The following is a 21,281-nucleotide window of genomic DNA, read 5'->3' on the forward strand; positions in this document are numbered from 1 at the left end:
TTCAGTTGTTTCCGTGGTATTTTGGATATTAGTGATAAATGTGACATCAGCGGAATTTTCTGCTGTGCTGTGCAAGTTGGCTGTTGTTTCCTGTGAAATATGAGCTGGCATTTCCGTGTTGCGGTCAACTGTGTTAGAGGTCTGTGCAAGTTCAGGAGCTGTCTGTGTCTGCTTTAAGGCCACTGTTGTTGTGCTAGTGACAGCAGTGTCCTGGCAAAACCTCAGTTCTGCACCTGCTGACAGTGAGCATAGGGCAATGACATTATCTACAAAATTACATAGCCTTCCTATGGTGGCATTTTCGGCGTAATCAGACCGCAACTGTTGCCACTGCTCATGTGTAACATTATTTAGCAATTCCTCTAGCAGTGGCCTAACATCATTTGCAGGAGTGGAATGACTCCTGACATTGTCTGGATTGCTCCTAGCTGTGTTGTTGTCCATTTTGCTTCAATATCTATTTGTTTGCTGTTAATGTCTTCTCTCTGTTTGTTAAAGCGAGCGTTAGAAAAAACAGAGTTGCAGAGGGCTATTTATAGGTTTTTGTCTGTATGACGTCTTTGAAGCCCCGCCCACTTCAAGTGTGACGTCTTTGAAGCCTTTGATCTAAGCCCCGCCCACTTCGAGCAAAAAAAGAATGCGCTCGGAGAGTGTGGTTTGTTTGTCTCTCTCTCTCTCTCTCTCTCTCTCTCCCCCCCCCCCCCCCCCCCCCCAAGCTTCATCACAGCCTCCCATAATAATAACTTTAGTAATGGTAGCAGTTAAAATATTGTCTGGTTTCATTTGGAACAACGATAGTTGTCTCGTTTATCGTTGATTGTTGATCTATTACAGTCGACCAGGTGACAACAATCACGTTGAAAAATCATTTATTTATAGTTGGCCGGAAACTAAAGCTGCTGTCACTTGGACTATTCCGTAGCACCCACCCGAGTAGTCGTCCTCGTCCCTGCACTGCACGTCGATCTCAGGTAAGAATGTATTTATTTAGTCATTGTTTGAATGCTGAATTTGGAAAAACAGTCAAGATTGCTTGATATTTATAGTCTATTAAAATGTATATTATAGTATATTTAAAATGTGGGGAAAATTTCTCAATAGAAATGTCTAAAATATCATAATTTGGTTCCCAAGTATAAATAACATTTAAAGCTATCTTGGACAGAAGGAAAAGAGTATGTATTTCTTAGAAAACGCGAAATCTGCACAAACATACCATTTTCATGTCATAATGTTCTTTCTGTTATAAAGCTATATTAGCAAAGGTGCTGTAAAGTTGTTAGCAGTGTGTCAGCTTGGTGACCTGCCACAGAGTACCTTTGTGACGTCATTCGCTATGCTCCAGATCGGATGGGTGGTGCAGGACGCCCGACGACTCTCATCTATATACAATTCCCAGCAGCAGACAACTCCAACATTCTGTATTTAATATTTGAATATATATTTTTTAATTTTCTGTCTGTGTGCCAAGGTGAGCTATGCACCTGTTTATTGTTACCTGCTGTGTCTCATGTTAAGAAAACATGTATGGTCAAAATAAAAACACTAGCTTTTAGTGTACAGGATGGATGTGAATGTTAGTGAACAAAACAGGCCTGCTGTATATCAGATGATGTGTATATTCTTAATGTTTTTATGCTTACAAAGCTCTACTCAAGTTTCTTTTAAAGTTTTTGCTTGCATTTCCTACACAAATGTCAAAATAATAAAAAATCTTTGTGCACTGATACATGGTCTCACATTTTTATCTATTCAGCTGCTGTGTGATGCACACCAGTGGTCCTCACTGCGCAATGTTAAAAGAAAGGCTTCATTTTTATCAGCTGGTTTTCACATAGGCCAAACATCTCTAAGGATATTTCTCCATTGTCTATAAATACATGTCAACAACATGTAGCAACAACTACTACTGATTCATACATGTCCATCACTTTGGATGAGTGCATGTTTTTTTGCACACTGTCATCCTGTGCACTGTCCCAGCATGATTAGACCTTAGCGATGAACCTTGTTGCCAAAAAGCAAAGCCAGTGGGAGCAACATCTTCCAGAGCTAAAGCTCCGTTCACCAGCACTACTGGTGAGCCTTGTCTATAACAATGCCATGTTTACATCACATACCAAATGTAGTCATTTTTTTTAAATTAACAGAATGATATATAGGATGTGATACTGATTACATAGTACTGATCCTCACCTGAGTACATTTTGTTTTATAATTTCCCTGAGGTCCAGAACATCTCCATCATAATGATCATATCTTGTTTGGGGATGCTGCCCTGCCACACAGTTTGTAGGCCTCAAAAACCTGTTGATCTCAGTACACCTGCAGATTCAAGGAGACATACTTTTACAGGTGACAGTATGTACTAAAGTATATGTAATTTAAACTTTTTTCATAACATTATGAAGTTGTGTGATATGCGAGTGAGAGATTATGACAAACATCCAGAAAAGTCTTGTGATCATGCAGTCATGTCTGAAACTTCTCCCACACCGAGTGCAAGACAGGGTGGAAAAACCCTTTAATTCATAGTGTTCTTGTTGCAGTGAAACGCTAAAAGATTTAAAACAAAAAATAAGGGCACATAAAGTGACACTGCTTGCTTTTTGCAAACTACTTTCACAAAAAGCCCATTATGGATTATGCTCAAGTACACTGTTGTGTAAAATTTACTTTAGTAAATTTACTTGTTTCATGCTTGGTCATGCAAGTTCTGTAAGTGAGTGAAAATAATTCCACAATTTTTTTTAGACATTTTTAGACACTCTAAGCTTTTTGAAAAAGAAAATGATCAAATTGTAACACAGAGTGTGGTCAGACTGCTTTTGTTACACACAAATACCTGTACACGTTTGTAAATCTTAGTTTACGCTAAGAGATCAGAGGAGAAGGGTGGAGTGCCCACTCCAGGTCAGGGATGAGTTCCTCCTCCAAGTGGAAGAGTTTAAGTATCTCAGGGTCTTGTTCACGAGTGATGGGAGAAGGGAGCAGGAGATCGACAGACAGATTGGTGCTCTCAATTTACTGGTCAATCTACGTCCCTACCCTCACCTGTGGTCACGAGCTGTGGGTAGTGACTGAAAGAACAAGACTGCAGATACAAATGGCTAATATGAGCTTCCTCAGACGCGTGGATGGCCTCTCCCTTAGAGGGGAGGCCAAGTGGCTTCTTTCCACATGGAAAGAAGCCACTTGAGGTGGTTCGGGCATCTGAGAAGAACACCTCCTGGGGTGAGGTGATCCGGGCATGTCCCACTGAGAGGAGGCCCCCGTGCCTTGGTGTTCCCCCAAACAAGCTGAAGGAGGTGGGTGGGGAGAGGGAGGTCTGGGCTTCTTTGCTTGGGCTGCTGCCCCCGTGATCCGCGATCCAGTAGAGTTGAGTATGTGGGTTACGCCCATTAAAAACTTGCCAGATTTTCTAATACAATACCAAACAGCACATTCTGCTATTCACTCTTGCTTTGAGCTTTGATACCCAGGTGCTCCAGTCATGTTCCTGATTGATACAAGTTTGATTTACTGAATACTAGCTAAGCAATCTAAGCAATCTACAGAATCTACAGAATCAACAAATTTCTTCCAGTCAGCGAATGCTGCATATAATTTTATTTTTTGCTTGTTGCAACGTGCATAAAATTAAAAGGTTAAAACTAATGAAACTAGTTTTGAATTTTTTTTTTCAGTTGATTCAATTTTATATCATGAAATATGCAGAAAAAATAGAATTGGGCTGAAAGGTCTAATGCTTCATAACGTATTCAGGTTGTGTATCATATTTTTTAAAAGTAACTAAGTAAGAAAGTAACAAATTACTTACAAAAATAAGCAATCAGTAAAGTAATGGGATTAATTTCTTGGAGAAGTAATCAGTAATTAGTAAATAATTACTATTTTCAAGTAACTTGACCAACACAGGGTATTACCGTATGAAGTGGCAGATGTTAAAGAAACTGTTCGGCTACATGTCCAGTAGGTGGTGCAGACGACTGTCAGGATCCACTAATTCACCACAGTCAGAGTCTTTTGGATTACCTCTGCATCAGCTGAAGGAGTTAGTTTATTTCGTTTTTTGGTTATGTCATAGAATAAAAAGGCCCACATTTTGGAAGGATTTAAGCCCATAAATAAACAGCAGAAATATCCATGTATAGAAAACCTTTTTCTATTAGAAAAAATTCTAACAATGTATAGATACATATCAATACTCAATAACTCATTGTTCCACTTACAATAGCTGTAAGTGCAGCTTACCATGACTTGAGTGTTATCTCACACATCAACCACGGTAAAGCGTGTTATAGACAAGCCAGCCCACTGTGACCATTTCATGCTTTGCCTCTTTCAAAGTGTGAAATATACATGCATGCAAAAATTGCAGTAAGCTGTGGTTACAGCAGAGGGAGACATTTTATTTCAAGCCAAAGTGAAAAGAACCACAGGAAAGCATTTAAAAATGAAATTATTAACACATTTACAATTAAATATACATCAGCTGCCTAGCACTGCTCTGCTCACTACTGTGATATGGAGTTGCACACAAGTGTTTCTGTTTGCAACACTTTGCAAGATGTTGAAAGAGATGGAAGGAAAGATCTTACTGTGAACTAGCTCCGGCCTTGAGTTGAATTATTTCTTCAAGAAGTCACTTGGATGAGTGACGAAATGTTTCTCCCACACATAGGGTTTTAGATAGCACCTCCTCTCCTGACTTAGCTTGTTTTTGTTTGTTATTTTGGCCTGTGTTCACCAGGGAGTTAAGTTTTCAGTGGAGACAAATAAACCACCGTTCACTTAATAAATTGTTTTTTCTTCCCAAACCGTCACTTCCTTTTTAACCCTTATGCTACGTTCCTGTACCCCTAGACTGGGGCGTAACACATCTGAAATGAAAAGCCTGTAAACGTGTGTTCCAGCCTCCTGACTTTGCTGGCACTCGGTCTTCATACTCGACTCCAGATCTGGACTTGTGTTGAACTCGACTGAGGTGGTCTGATCAGACACAGCGCTGCTGTTTGCTGCAGCTGTCCAAAAATCACAGACAAAGTCAGGAATGTTTTTACCTCGTCTAGCTGCTCTGTGTGTGTGTGTGTGTGTGTGTGTGTGTGTGTGTACAGGTCACATGACAGCACAGCATTTTCTACCCACAGTTTGAACTGAGCAAGAAATAACAAATGTATTTATTCAACTTACAGACAATAAAAAAACAAACAGAAATCAGTGTAAAATTTAATAACTTTTATTGATGTTAACTTTTTTAAAAGTTATTAAAAAGAAAACCCCAACAGAAAAACCCCTCTGAGCAAGCACTTGGCGACAGTGGGGAAGAAAAACTCCCTTTTAAGAGGGAGAAACTTCCGGCAGAACCAGGCTCAGTGAGGGGACAGCCATCTGCCGCGACCGTTCCAAGGGGTTATCACAATTTTTTTCTACAATGCATCAACCTTGTTTTGTCTCCTGGTGAAACAAAACAGTCGGCCTATAGATGAGAAAAACCGACGTATGCAACTTGGCTTCTTCGAAAGTTTGGCTGCCTCTTCTATGAAAATTTTAACAATCGTATTGTCGACTGTTGGTTCATTTAATTCCATGTTTTGCAGAACTACTTCTGCCTCTTGCCACTGTTTACACAGGGCTTTGAAAATCACCTTCTCAAAGTTTTTGAACTTCCTTAAGGGGATTTGATCAATTTCATCCCTGATTTTAGCCCAGATTTTTTCGCTAAGCCTCTTGTAGATGGTTAAAACTCTTTCTGGACTTATGACTTTACCTGATTTTTTTATAACCCGCTTAACTAGTTCTTCCATACATGTTTCCACAAAAAATCGGTATTTTTCTTTGTTTTGAGACAATTCATCCTTTGCTACCAAAGGGTGTTTTTTGAATTGATTTTGCATGCTGGCTTCATGTTGAGCAGAGGATTTCTTTGGGGTTACATCATTTTCCAAAGAGGTTCCTGCTTTATCTACAGCCTGCGTGGTGTCACGGTTTTTCTTGTCTATTGGAGTTCTGGGCTCGTCAGATGTATCAATGATATTTGTGGCAACATTTTCTGCTGTGTTGTTCACGTTGACTGTTGTTTTCTGTTGTTCAGGAGCTGTCTGTGTCTCCTTTGAGGCCACTGTTGTTGTGATGTTTTCTGTGATGTTGATCAAATCCCTTGTTTTCTGTAGAATCACAGCCTTAATGTGATCTGCCAGCGATGCATTATCCTCTGAGTTTTCAGGTGTTTCCATGGTATTTTGGATATTAGTGATAAGTGTGGCACCAGCGGAATTTTCTGCTGTGCTGTTCACGTTGACTGTTGCTTTCTGTAAAATAACAACTGGCACACAGATTAGATTTCCCATGATGCGGTCACCTGTGTTAGAGGTCTGTGCAAGTTCAGGAGCTGTTTCTGTCTCCTCTAAGGCCACTGTTGTTGTGCTATTTTCTGGGATGTTTAACAAATCCATTGCTTTCTGTAGAATCACAGCCTTAATTTGATCTGCCAGCGATGCATAATCCTCTGAGTTTTCAGTTGTTTCCGTGGTATTTTGGATATTAGTGATAAATGTGACATCAGCGGAATTTTCTGCTGTGCTGTGCAAGTTGGCTGTTGTTTCCTGTGAAATATGAGCTGGCATTTCCGTGTTGCGGTCAACTGTGTTAGAGGTCTGTGCAAGTTCAGGAGCTGTCTGTGTCTGCTTTAAGGCCACTGTTGTTGTGCTAGTGACAGCAGTGTCCTGGCAAAACCTCAGTTCTGCACCTGCTGACAGTGAGCATAGGGCAATGACATTATCTACAAAATTACATAGCCTTCCTATGGTGGCATTTTCGGCGTAATCAGACCGCAACTGTTGCCACTGCTCATGTGTAACATTATTTAGCAATTCCTCTAGCAGTGGCCTAACATCATTTGCAGGAGTGGAATGACTCCTGACATTGTCTGGATTGCTCCTAGCTGTGTTGTTGTCCATTTTGCTTCAATATCTATTTGTTTGCTGTTAATGTCTTCTCTCTGTTTGTTAAAGCGAGCGTTAGAAAAAACAGAGTTGCAGAGGGCTATTTATAGGTTTTTGTCTGTATGACGTCTTTGAAGCCCCGCCCACTTCAAGTGTGACGTCTTTGAAGCCTTTGATCTAAGCCCCGCCCACTTCGAGCAAAAAAAGAATGCGCTCGGAGAGTGTGGTTTGTTTGTCTCTCTCTCTCTCTCTCTCTCTCCCCCCCCCCCCCAAGCTTCATCACAGCCTCCCATAATAATAACTTTAGTAATGGTAGCAGTTAAAATATTGTCTGGTTTCATTTGGAACAACGATAGTTGTCTCGTTTATCGTTGATTGTTGATCTATTACAGTCGACCAGGTGACAACAATCACGTTGAAAAATCATTTATTTATAGTTGGCCGGAAACTAAAGCTGCTGTCACTTGGACTATTCCGTAGCACCCACCCGAGTAGTCGTCCTCGTCCCTGCACTGCACGTCGATCTCAGGTAAGAATGTATTTATTTAGTCATTGTTTGAATGCTGAATTTGGAAAAACAGTCAAGATTGCTTGATATTTATAGTCTATTAAAATGTATATTATAGTATATTTAAAATGTGGGGAAAATTTCTCAATAGAAATGTCTAAAATATCATAATTTGGTTCCCAAGTATAAATAACATTTAAAGCTATCTTGGACAGAAGGAAAAGAGTATGTATTTCTTAGAAAACGCGAAATCTGCACAAACATACCATTTTCATGTCATAATGTTCTTTCTGTTATAAAGCTATATTAGCAAAGGTGCTGTAAAGTTGTTAGCAGTGTGTCAGCTTGGTGACCTGCCACAGAGTACCTTTGTGACGTCATTCGCTATGCTCCAGATCGGATGGGTGGTGCAGGACGCCCGACGACTCTCATCTATATACAATTCCCAGCAGCAGACAACTCCAACATTCTGTATTTAATATTTGAATATATATTTTTTAATTTTCTGTCTGTGTGCCAAGGTGAGCTATGCACCTGTTTATTGTTACCTGCTGTGTCTCATGTTAAGAAAACATGTATGGTCAAAATAAAAACACTAGCTTTTAGTGTACAGGATGGATGTGAATGTTAGTGAACAAAACAGGCCTGCTGTATATCAGATGATGTGTATATTCTTAATGTTTTTATGCTTACAAAACTCTACTCAAGTTTCTTTTAAAGTTTTTGCTTGCATTTCCTACACAAATGTCAAAATAATAAAAAATCTTTGTGCACTGATACATGGTCTCACATTTTTATCTATTCAGCTGCTGTGTGATGCACACCAGTGGTCCTCACTGCGCAATGTTAAAAGAAAGGCTTCATTTTTATCAGCTGGTTTTCACATAGGCCAAACATCTCTAAGGATATTTCTCCATTGTCTATAAATACATGTCAACAACATGTAGCAACAACTACTACTGATTCATACATGTCCATCACTTTGGATGAGTGCATGTTTTTTTGCACACTGTCATCCTGTGCACTGTCCCAGCATGATTAGACCTTAGCGATGAACCTTGTTGCCAAAAAGCAAAGCCAGTGGGAGCAACATCTTCCAGAGCTAAAGCTCCGTTCACCAGCACTACTGGTGAGCCTTGTCTATAACAATGCCATGTTTACATCACATACCAAATGTAGTCATTTTTTTTAAATTAACAGAATGATATATAGGATGTGATACTGATTACATAGTACTGATCCTCACCTGAGTACATTTTGTTTTATAATTTCCCTGAGGTCCAGAACATCTCCATCATAATGATCATATCTTGTTTGGGGATGCTGCCCTGCCACACAGTTTGTAGGCCTCAAAAACCTGCAATAGGTTTTGCAATAGGAAGGGATATTGATTCATCTAATTTAGAAAGTGTTCTGTATATTTTAGATAATAATTTGGGGGATTTAAGAGTAAGGAAATGTGCCGCACTTGGTGGTGTTTGTAATTCAACTTGACTGAGGTTAAATTTCTTTTTTATTATGGATTTAATTTGTTGATATTCTAAAAATCTTTTCTTGTTGATCCCATATTGTCCAACTAGTCTGTCAAATGGGATAAATTCTGTTCCCTCTAATATATGTTCTAAGTATTTAATTCCTTTACAACTCCATTCTGGGAAATTAATCATATTATTGTTTTGTAATATGTCAGGGTTATTCCAGATAGGTGTACGTTTGCATGGGATTAGTGAAGACTCCGTTATTTTTAGAAACTCCCACCATGCTGTCAGAGAGAAGCTGATGTTGATACTTTTAAAGCATTCATGTCTTTTGATGTTTGAGCTAATAAATGGTAGGTCTGAAATCTCTAGATCCTTGCATAGTGCCTGTTCAACATCTAGCCAGGGCTCATCTAGGAAGGTATGTTTTGACCATTCTGAGATGAACTGAAGCCTGTTGGCTAAGAAGTATTGGTGAAAATTAGGCAGATCTAATCCTCCTCTATCCCTGGTTCTTTGTAGCATTTTTAAGCTGATACGCGGGGGTTTATCTTTCCAAAGGAATTTAGAAATATATGAATCCAAAGATCTGAACCAGTCTTCTGATGGTTTGTTAGGGATCATCAAAAATAAGTAATTTATTTTTGGCAAGATCATCATTTTTATAGTGGCGACCCTTCCCATGAGTGATATGGGTAAAGATTTCCATCTAGTCAGATCGCCTTCTACTTTCTTTAGAAGTGGGATGTGATTTAATTTAGTTAAGTCTGAGAGCTTAGGAGAAACATTAATACCTAAATATTTAATATTTCCGGATTGCAGTGGGGCAGAGGAAGAATTATGGAAGGAGCAGTTAATGGGGAGAACTGTAGATTTTGGCCAGTTAATTGAATAATCTGAAACTCTTGAAAACCAGTTTATTAGAGTAATTACCTCAGAGAGGTTGGTTTGTGTGTTTTGCAGAAAAAGCAACACATCATCCGCATAGAGACTGATTTTATGTTCTATGTTCTTACATTTTATGCCCTTAATTGTTGTAGCCTGTCTAAATGCTGCTGCTAGAGATTCGATAAAAATTGCAAAAAGTGAAGGGGAGAGTGGGCATCCCTGTCTGGTGCCCCTCAGGAGACAGAAGCTGGAGGATGTCTGGTCATTTGTTCTGATACGAGCTGTTGGGGAATTGTATAATATTCTTATCCAGTTTATAAAAGAGTTTCCGAAACCAAATTTGTGTAAAGTTGCGAATAAAAATTTCCAGTTAACTCTGTCAAATGCTTTTTCTGCATCTAGAGATAATATTATGGTTTCGATGTTTTTATTGTATGAGTAGTCTATTAAATTAAGTAATCTACGAGTGTTTGTTGAGGAGTGCCGACCTTTTATGAAACCAGTTTGGTCAGGATGAATTAAGAGGGGGGTCATTTTCTCTAATCTCTTTGAGAGAGCTTTGCAGATTATTTTAAGGTCTACATTTAAAAGAGAAATTGGACGATAGCTTGAGGGAAATAAAGGGTCTTTGCCTGGTTTTAGCAGGAGACTAATGTTGGCAGAATTCATATTTGGTGGTAGTCTGCCATTTTCCTCGATTTCCTGCAACATTCCGTGGAATACTGGTGCCAGAATTGTCCAGAATTCTTTGTAGAATTCTGCAGGGAAGCCGTCTGGACCTGGAGCCTTATTATTGGGCATACTTATCAGGGCTTCCTGGAAATCACTTGGCGTCAGTGGCGAATCCAGTTCCATTGCTTGACTGTCTAGTAATTTTGGGAAAGTTACGTTGTCAAGAAACAGATCAATTTCATTTTTAGATGGGTTTATTTGTGGTGAGTATAAAGTTTCATAGAAATCCCTAAAAATGTTGTTTATTCTTCCAGGGTCATATATTGTGTTCCCCGATAAATCTTTAGCAGCACATATAGTTGTTTTTTCTTTATTTATTTTTAACTGGTTAGCTAGAAATCGACCTGATTTGTTACTGTGTTCAAAATTCTGCAAGCGAAGTCTTTGTATAAGGAATTGTGTTTTTATATTAATAGTTTCATTTAATTCTAGTTTTGTCTTGCATATTTTGTTCAATGTTTCCTGATCTTGGTCGCACGCGTAGGCTTCTTCTAGTGATTTGATGGTTTTTTCTAATTCCTGAATATTTTTGTTTTCTTCTTTCTTTTTGTGTGATGAGAAAGAAATTATTTTACCTCTCATCACAGCTTTCCCTGCTTCCCATAGAACAGAAGCAGATATTCCGGGAGTGTCATTAAAGTCTAAATATGAAGTCCATTCCTTTTTAAAATATTTAATAAAGTCTTCATCTTTAAGCAGTGATGTATTAAATCTCCAGTTTTTACTTGGCGTAGTATTATTCTTGTGCATTAGTTTTAAAGATACAGGAGCATGATCACTGACAGCTATAGGATGAATCTCAGTGTCTGAAATGTCGTTCAGCAGTGAGCTGCTGACCAGAAAATAATCCAGACGAGAGTAAGAGTGATGAACATGCGAGAAAAAAGTATATTCCTTACTGTTGGGGTGAAGGGAGCGCCATGCATCGCGAAGGCCAAAGTCGCTCATATACTGTTTGATTATATTTTATATATATATTATATATATATCCTGACTTCCGGCGCCCCCCGTGTGCGGCAGCCTGTTACAGCAGCTCTGCTCATTCTGAGTTTCTTTCTTTCTTATCTTTTCTTCTCGTAATTTTTTATAACTAACGTATCAGTAATTAGACTCTGCAACCATGTTCTACCGTTTTGTGCTAGTTCTGGTCGTTTTTCTTAGTTTATTTCTACTTTTTTCACGCGTGTCTGGGGACCCAGAGCAGGGATCCTTTGTTTACAGTAAGGATCAGCTGTTAGCGCTGCGTCCCGCAGCGGTACTGCCGGCGGACAGACCCGACATTCCCAGCGAGCTGAGGAGGAAAAGACGGGGGTGTCGTGCTGGGAAGGAGCGCCGTCGCCCGAGAAGGAGACGTTATCGACCATCTCTTCCTTCTGTAATCATTGGAAACGTAAGATCTTTGCCCAATAAGATGGATGAGCTCACGTCGCTAACCTGGTCACAGAGGGAGTACCGGCAATGTAGCATCATGATGCTAACGGAGTCGTGGCTAACACCGCTAACTCCGGACACAAGCGTGACACTACCGGGATTTCAGATGCTGCGAGCGGACAGGACGAGAGAGAGCGGTAAGAGGAAAGGAGGGGGGCTGGCAGTTTTTGTGAACGACAGATGGTGTAACCCTGGGCACATCACTGTGAAAGAACAACTCTGCAGCAGAGACATTGAGCTGTTAGCCGTTAGCATGCGTCCGCACTACCTGCCCCGGGAATTCTCGCATGTTATCGCAATAACAGCGTATGGACCCCCCCCCCCCTCGGCCAACGCGGATGCAGCCTGTGACACTCTCCACTCAGTGGTCAGCAGACTGCAAACACAATCTCCGAGAGCCCTTCTCATAATATCAGGGGACTTCAATCATGCCTCTTTGGACTCCACACTGCCCACCTTCACCCAGTATGTGACCTGCTCAACCAGAGACAATAAAACACTGGACTTACTGTATGCCAATGCAGAAGAGGCATACAGTTCATCACCTCTCCCTCCACTGGGCAAATCTGACCACAACCTGGTGCACCTTGTCCCTGTGTATGAGCCCTTAGTGCGCAGGGTGCCACCAGCCACCCGCACAGTGCTGAGATGGTCAGAGGAGAGCGAGGAGGCTCTTAAGGACTGTTTTGAGTCGACTGTGTGGGAGGTGATCTGTGACGACCATGGAGAGGACATCGACAGCCTTACTACATGCATTACTGACTATATTAATTTCTGTGTGGATAACACCGTACCTACCAGGACTGTACGGTGTTTCTCCAACAACAAACCTTGGATTACCCCAGAAATTAAAGCTGTCCTCAAGCAGAAGAGGAGGGCCTTCAAATCCAAAGACAAAGAGGAGTTGAAAAGGGTGCAGAGAGAGTTGAGGGGACTGATAAGGAATGGGAAGGAGAGCTACAGGCAGAAGATGGAGAACCAGCTTCAACAAAACAACGTTGGTGAAGTCTGGAGAGGCCTCAGAACCATCTCGGGCCACAAACAGCAGAACTCTCTGCCTGGGAGGGATGTGAGATGGGCAAATGAACTGAATCATTTCTTCGACAGATTTGATTCAGCCATGAGGCAGTCTGCAACATCGGCTGCAGACTCACCCACCCCCACTGCTGCTGTTCCACCTCAGACACTTCACACCTCCTCTATTCACCCTGCTCACTCCCCCCCACCCCCAACAACAGCATCCAATACACACTCAACACAAGGCTCCAGCCTGTCTCTCTCAACCACCCAGGTTAGGAGGGAACTGAGGAGGATTAATGGCAAGAAGGCAGCGGGTCCAGATGGCATCAGCTCGAGGGTCGTCAGGTCCTGCGCGGACCAACTGTGTGGGGTGATGGAGCACCTCTTCAACCTGAGCCTGAGGTTGGGAAGAGTCCCACAGCTCTGGAAAACCTCCTGTGTTGTACCAGTGCCAAAGACTTCACGCCCCAAGGACCTCAACAGCTACAGGCCGGTGGCTCTGACATCCCACCTGATGAAGACCCTGGAGCGGTTGGTCCTGGCTCAGCTTCGGCACCTAACAAGCTCATCACTGGACCCACTTCAGTTTGCCTACCAGCCTGGCATTGGAGCGGATGATGCCGTCATTCACCTCCTACATCGTTCCCTCGCTCACCTGGAGACCGCTGGAAGCACTGTGAGAATCATGTTCTTTGATTTCTCCAGTGCCTTCAACACTATTCTTCCCTCGGTTCTGAAGGACAAGCTGGAGAACTCTGGAGTGGACCATCACCTCACTACCTGGATTTTGGACTACCTCACCGACCGACCACAGTATGTGAGGACTCAGGGCTGTGTGTCGGACAGGGTCGTCTGCAGTACGGGGGCCCCACAGGGAACGGTTCTGGCTCCGTTCCTCTTCACCATCTACACTGCAGACTTCTCCCACAATTCCACCCAGTGCTTCCTGCAGAAGTTCTCTGATGACTCTGCAATAGTCGGCCTCATCACTGATGGGGACGACAAGGAGTACAGAGGACTGACTCAAGACTTTGTGGACTGGTGCCAGCTGAACTACCTCCAGATCAACGCCAGTAAAACCAAGGAGCTGGTGGTGGACTTCCGCAGGCACAAGCATTCTCCACTGCAACCACTGAACATCCAGGGTATGGACATTGAGGCTGTGGACAGCTACAGGTACCTTGGTGTTCATCTGAACAACAGACTGGACTGGACTCATAACTCAGACGCCCTCTACAGGAAAGGGCAGAGCAGGCTGTACCTGCTGCGGAGACTCAGGTCGTTTGGAGTGGAGGGCCCACTCCTGAAGACCTTCTATGACTCTGTGGTGGCTTCTGCTATCTTTTATGGTGTGGTCTGCTGGGGCGGCAGCATCTCTGCTGGGGACAGGAAGAGACTGAACAGGGTGATCCGAAGGGCCAGCTCTGTTCTAGGATGCCCTCTGGACCCAGTGGAGGTGGTGAGTGACAGGAGAATGGCGGCTAAGCTGTCATCCCTGTTGGACAACGTCTCCCACCCCATGCAGCAGACTGTGACAGCACTGAGCAGCTCCTTCAGTGGGAGACTGCGGCACCCACGGTGTGGGACAGAGAGATTTCGCAGGTCTTTCCTCCCCACTGCTGTCAGACTCCACAACAAAGACTTTAACTGAACAAACACACACATCCACACATGTGCAATAACACTAAGTGCAATAATCTTTTCTGGCATCGTTGTATTTTTACTCAGTTGTATATAGCATTCGTATTCTATTTTTATCTTATTGTATATTTTTATTCTATTTTATTCTACTGTATATAGTATATTATTTTATTCTATTCTGTACAGCTGTGTACTGTATTTATTCTTATTGTATTCTAATTTTTGCCTCATAACTTTTGCACTGTCCACTTCCTGCTGTGACAAAACAAATTTCCCACGTGTGGGACTAATAAAGGTTATCTTATCTTATCTTATCTTATATTTGTGGACTGCCAATTGCGCTGAGTTCCTGTTGTGTTGAGCCTATCCATTTCTTCATTTAGTCCAAGGTTGAGGTCACCGCCAAGAATGAGTGCGCAATCAAGGTGTTCAGAGAGTGCACTAAAAAATCCGTGGAAGAATGAGGGTTCATCAACATTTGGACCATATATACTTACAATACATAGTTTTTTGTTCAATATTGATAGTTTAATAATTAGAAATCTACCCTCTGGATCTATAACTGTATTGAGTACTGTAAAATTAACATTTTTATGTATTAAAATTGCTACTCCCTGTTGTCTAGAATTATAACAGGCTGCAAACACGTTAGGAAACTCAGGTGTTTTAAGTTCGTTTAAACCTGTGACAGGTCTGTGAGTTTCTTGTAATAAAACAACATCTGCCTGTAGTTTTTTAAGCTGGTTAAATATCTTTAACCTCTTTCCTCTGGTGCCAGCTCCATTTACATTCAATGTGACAAACCTTAGCATGCCCATAATTGTGTGTGTATGTCTAATGATGTACGCTGGGTGTTTCGTTTAGACAGGTGGAGAGAGTGTGGAAACATCCCTTGTTTGTAAAGAGAAAGAGAGAGAGAGAGAGAAAAAAGTGTGGTGAGAGGCTCCATAAGTCTGACTATGTGTGAATATTCACTAATATGAACAAGCGTGGCTTGCTTATGTGTCCTGCAAGTCTGTGCGTGCTGTGAGGCTGTTGTGAATGTGCTGCCGTTGAGCGGATGTGTTTGCGTGATCGTGGTGTGAAAATATGGAGAAATAGAGGGTGTTGTTTGTAGGTGAGTGGGGAAGTAGGTGATCACAGCAGTGAAAGACAGGAGAAAGAAAGAAACCACATGACTTTGTGACTTTGTTCCCCTGCAATGGGGAACAAAGTCACATACATGGTGACTTTGTTCCCCTGCAATGAGTGTGCCAAACTCATCATCCAGGCAGGTGGGTGCTGACAACACACATAGTCAGTTGCAATTAATTATACAGTTATACACGTGTCAAAGTCTCACATAATGCTATTCATGTCCAGGTGAACTACAAAAATATAATTTTGTCATTTGATCTACTTTTTGGAGATCGACGAAGTCGTCAGCTTCAACTTGACTACCAGTCATGGCATTGTTGGAAACTCACACAAAGCTCAGATCATCTTAAACTGGCTTATTGAACATGATAATGAGTTCACTGTACCCAAATGGCCTCCACAGTCGGCAGATCTCAAACCAATAGTACGCCTTTAGAATGTGTTGGAATGGGAGATTCACATCATAGATGTGCAGCAGGTCTATGATGCTATCATGTTAATATAGACAAAAATCTCTGAGAAATGTTTCCACCACTTGAATCTATGCCATAAAGAAATAAGTGGCCTGTGAATGGAATCTCTGTCAGGCCGATTCTGGCCCTCCAGGCCTTATGTTTGACACCCCTGGTGTAGATCACTGCAAGTGTGCAAGTATTTGTTAAATTATCATCTGGAAAGTTCTGTACTTTAGCTGGTAATGGTTTACTGTGTCTCTGAAGTTGAGAGTATCACCCATGTTAAAATTGTCATGGACAGAATACACAGTTTTTAAAGCGAACCACCAAAACCAGTTTTCAAAACACCATTTTAAAATGGTGTTTTGAAGATGAGAGACCTGTTAAGAATTAATAGAGCTCATTGTGGAAAGACAAATGTGTTTGGCACAACATTGCACTCAGATCACAATTCCAAAGCTGCCAGTTAGGAAAGTTAATGCTACTGTACCATACTTCATTATTTTCATTGTTCAGTTTGTTTCTTCGCACGCCATTCAGCATTGTTGAAGTCAGGAATGCGTGAATAACTGCATACTTTATCATTTTAGGTTATGTGTTCAGAAAAGGCTGCTATGATGACAAGAGAGACACTTTCATAAGATGGCAAACGCTGACTTTAAGCTCGACATACATCACTAACACATTCATCTCGCTACATAGTAAACCTTTCAAATCTGGTTCAGATTCAAAAGACTGTTTGCTTGAATCTCTTTAAAAAGAACAAAAAACTGTCTTTGTTGTATTTGGATTAAGATGAGAATCATCAGTAAGATAACACTGACAACTTCAAGATGAACACCTTGTCTCAATGGTTGACACACAGTTTAACTCTAATATGGAATTTAACATAAGAATGGCTTTGTTCTTTGTGTGAAGAGCTTGAAGTAGAGTTAAGAGACGTCTACTCAGCAGGTGAAAGACATACAAATCTCCTCTATATCTCTTGTTTTCAGTTGTCCACTGTCTTTCTTCCCATGTCAGGGTGTGTGAGCGTGTCAAACCAACTCCAAATGCATGCTAAGCAAATAACCCACCTCACCTCATAGTACTACACCTCTCCTCTCAGCTGATCCAGAAACCACATGACAACCTCACGTTACTTGTCTGTCCATCATTCTGCAGCCTGCCCTACCTCCACAGAATGGAAGCAGTGTTTGACTGACGGTCCTGAAATTCCTGACAATCCAGCCTGACAGTCACAGACAGTGAAACCAGTTACTGTGGAAAAAATGAAAAACAAAGGAGGAAAGAAAAATAGTTACCAGACACATATGTTTGTGTTTGTCTGCCACTGACTGATGTCCCCTTGGTCCCAGCTCCTATATTTGTTCCACTTTTAACAGTAATACACAAAACTCTGGACTAGGACCTCTCTCTCCCACAGTCAACACAATACCCGTCATAATCACAAACAGAGAGCAACAGAATTATCATAAATCCAGTAACTCCAAAAACATTAATAACCTCCGGCCTCTTCAAAAATATCAACATCCATTCAACTCTATTGTCAAAAATCCACCAGTCTCAATCAGTATGGCACTTTTAAATGTACGCTCTCTGTCGAACAAGTCTTTTATTATTAATGATTTAATTTTAGATAATAAACTTGACTGTTTATTTTTAACTGAAACATGGCTGGGTTTGGATGCACCAGTTGTTCTCACTGAGGCCTCCCCACCAAATTTTAATTTCTCTTTTTCTATTAGAAGTGGTAAGAGAGGTGGTGGGACTGCATCTTTAGCCAACAACACACTCACCACCAAACAAATTTTATTTGATCATTTTACTACTTTTGAATTCCATGCTATTGTTTTCAGCAGCCCTCCAGTTTTATCTGTCACAATTTATAGACCACCTAAAGACAGCGCTGCTTTTATCAAGGAATTCTCAGAATTTTTAACAAACATACATTCAAACTATACTATGATAATTTTAACCGGTGATTTTAACCTGCACATAGATAATCCTTCTGATCCTGCAGCAAAAGAATTCTTAAACATTCTTCACTGTTTGGATTTTACCCAGCACGTCACGCAGCCAACTCACAACAGAGGACACACTCTGCACCTGGTCATCACCCATGGGCTGTCCACCAGCGTGTCCTCTGTTGTTGACTTGGCTGTCTCTGACCACTACTGTGTGTTTTTTAACATCACCGGTTTTATTCAGCGGGAGACCTCGGTGCGAACTGTGAGGAGGCGCTATCTAACCTCTGAAGTGGCTGCAAATTTTACCAGGGTTTTAGACGAATGCCCCCCTGTGATTTTACCTGCACCCTGCGATTTGATTTTTAATCATTTCAACAGCAAACTGAAGAAAAGCCTTGACTCCGTTGCTCCACTCACCACCAAAAAGATTAACGTAAAACATGCATCACCCTGGAGAAACGAAGAAGTCAAAAAACTCAAAAGAAATTGCAGGGCAGCAGAAAGGAGATGGAGGAAAAATAAAAATACTATCAACCATCAAATATTTTGCGAGCAACTTAAAATGTACAATAATACATTAAGGAAGTCAAGAAATTCATACTTCGCCAAAATAATCAGTATTAACAAAAATAATCCCAAGGTCCTCTTTTCCACCATAGATCATTTATTTAACCCTGATTTTAACAGCTCCCAAAGAACCCCCACAGACTCGCTCTGTGAGCAGTTTGCAGACCACTTCAGGGGAAAGATCAGCGCCATCAGATCTGATATTTTATCTAATCGCGATATGATTTTAAACACATCTGAGGGCTCGATTGTACCTGAGGAGACACTGGACAGCTTTGTCCTGGTTAATGCTGAGAACCTTCAGAAGGTTTTCTCCACAGTGAGACCCACCACATGTCTTTTAGATCCAATCCCTTCTTCACTCTTTAAAACACTTTATGGATTTTTTGAGGCTGAGCTTTTATACATGATGAATTGCTCTCTTCAGTTGGGTATCTTCCCTGCTGCCTTTAAAACGGCGGTGGTGAGGCCCCTTCTGAAGAAGAGCAATTTGGATTGTAATGATTTTAATAACTACAGACCTGTATCCAACTTACCATTTTTAAGTAAAATCTTAGAAAAACATGTTTTTACTCAGATTACTGATTTTCTCAATGATAGACAGATCCTGGAGATATTCCAGTCTGGATTTAGGGTGAACGACAGCACAGAGACGGCTCTCCTAAAGGTTTTAAATGATCTTAGATGTAACTGGGACTCCCAAAAGCTCTCAGTCCTGGTGCTACTGGATCTAAGCGCAGCCTTTGATACAGTAGACCACGCTATTCTTTTAAACAGACTGAAACACATGGTGGGCCTCTCTGGTGCTGTAACATAACTGGTTCACTTCCTATCTCTCTGACAGATCTTTTATGGTGAGTATGGATACATGCTCCTCTAAGATCCATAAAATGACATGTGGTGTGCCTCAAGGGTCGGTTCTAGGCCCTGTACTTTTTAATTTGTATATGCTCCCTCTCGGCAGTGTCATCAGGAGGCATGGAGTGAACTTCCACAGTTACGCTGATGACACTCAGCTGTACATCTCCGTGTCTCCTGATGACACCAGACCAATGGATGCCCTTTTTAACTGTATCTTAGATATACGATCTTGGATGGCAGAAAACTTTTTACAGCTTAACCAGGACAAGACTGAAGTTTTAATCGTCGGTCCTGAGGCTCAGAGAGAGAAACTCTTGTCTAAATTAGAGGCATTTTCGCCATGTCCTTCGCTACAAGTGAAAAACCTGGGTGTTATTTTTGACTCTGAGCTTGGTTTTATCCCACATGTTAAACATGTAACCAAAATTGGATTTTATCATCTAAAAAATATAGCCAGAGTCCGCCCTATTCTCTCTCGGGCCAACACGGAGATGTTGATGCATGCTTTTATTACCAGTCGTATTGATTACTGCCCTGCTCTCTGGTCTTCCTAAGAAGAATATTTCAACTTTACAACTTTTGCAAAACTCGGCAGCTCGTGTGCTGACGAAGACCAGAGGGCGGGCCCACATTACACCGGTTTTAGAATCGCTGCACTGGCTCCCCGTGTGTTTCAGGATCGATTTTAAAGTTCTTTTATTGGTTTTTAAATGTCTTAATGGTCTTGGGCCTTCTTATCTCTCAGATCTGCTTTTACCATACGAACCCTCGCGGACCCTGAGGTCCTCTGGTACTGGCCTTTTGATTGTCCCTAAAGTCAGGACACATACTCACGGAGAGGCAGCTTTTCAGTGGTATGGTCCTCGTCTGTGGAACAGCCTGCCGGAGGAGCTCAGGGCCGCAGAGAACGTACATGTTTTTAAGAACAGGCTCAAGACCCACCTTTTTAATTTAGCTTTTACTTAGCGTTTATTTATTTTATGCTTATTTATTCTATCCTGTTATTCTATTATTAATTTAGGCTTTACCTAATATTTATTGATTTTATTCTTATTCATTTTTTAATCTTGTTACTCTATTTATATTTATATTTATATTGTATCCTGTTCTTATTTATTTTATCATTTTACCCTGTATATATCCTATTGTGTCATATCTCCAGTGTTTCCTCGGAGGGCGCTCTCTGCACCGGGGCTGTGATTGACCGTGGCTGCTGGGTCTCTGGGGGTCCTCTCAGCCTGGCTGGGGGGCTCCTTGGCCTCCCTCCTGCTGTGTGCCCAGCCTGGAGGCTGCAGTCTGTGACCGGCTCCCGGTGCAGACGGCTCCCTGTTATAGTGTTTCCTCACTTGGCTCATGCGAGCCCAGCCCAATTTTTACTCTTTAAGTGTGCGTGTGTGTGTGTGGGGGGGGGCTGGTTCAAGCTTATCGAGCATTTGGCGTCGTAGCGCCTAAACTGTGGAATAATCTACCCCTACACATCAGACAGGCTACTACTGTCAATCTTTTTAAATCTCATCTAAAAGCACATTTGTATTCACTGGCATTTAATACAGGATGAGAGTTATTTGGTATTTGGCGTTTGATACTAATATTCTAACCCTCTACTGCATGACTTTTTAATTTTTTGGGAAAAAATATTTCTCCCTATT

At 41.5% G+C, this 21,281-nt stretch overlaps 1 protein-coding gene across 1 annotated transcript in view; it reads left to right on the plus strand.

The window, feature by feature from the left end:
* The first annotated feature begins 3,137 nt into the window (after nt 1-3,137).
* LOC146612447 (deoxycytidylate deaminase-like) overlaps nt 3,138-21,281 on the plus strand; it is a 30,402-nt gene continuing 12,258 nt past the window's right edge. Inside the window, exon 1 of the mRNA XM_085342490.1 lies at nt 3,138-3,308. Coding sequence (XP_085198616.1) covers nt 3,138-3,308 — 171 coding nt within the window. The remainder of the gene's footprint in view (nt 3,309-21,281) is intronic.

Source organism: Diplotaxodon limnothrissa, linkage group LG19 (assembly GCF_057381915.1).
Source record: "Diplotaxodon limnothrissa isolate DT_005_m linkage group LG19, D_limnothrissa_male_GT1.1, whole genome shotgun sequence".
Classification (NCBI taxonomy): domain Eukaryota; kingdom Metazoa; phylum Chordata; class Actinopteri; order Cichliformes; family Cichlidae; genus Diplotaxodon; species Diplotaxodon limnothrissa.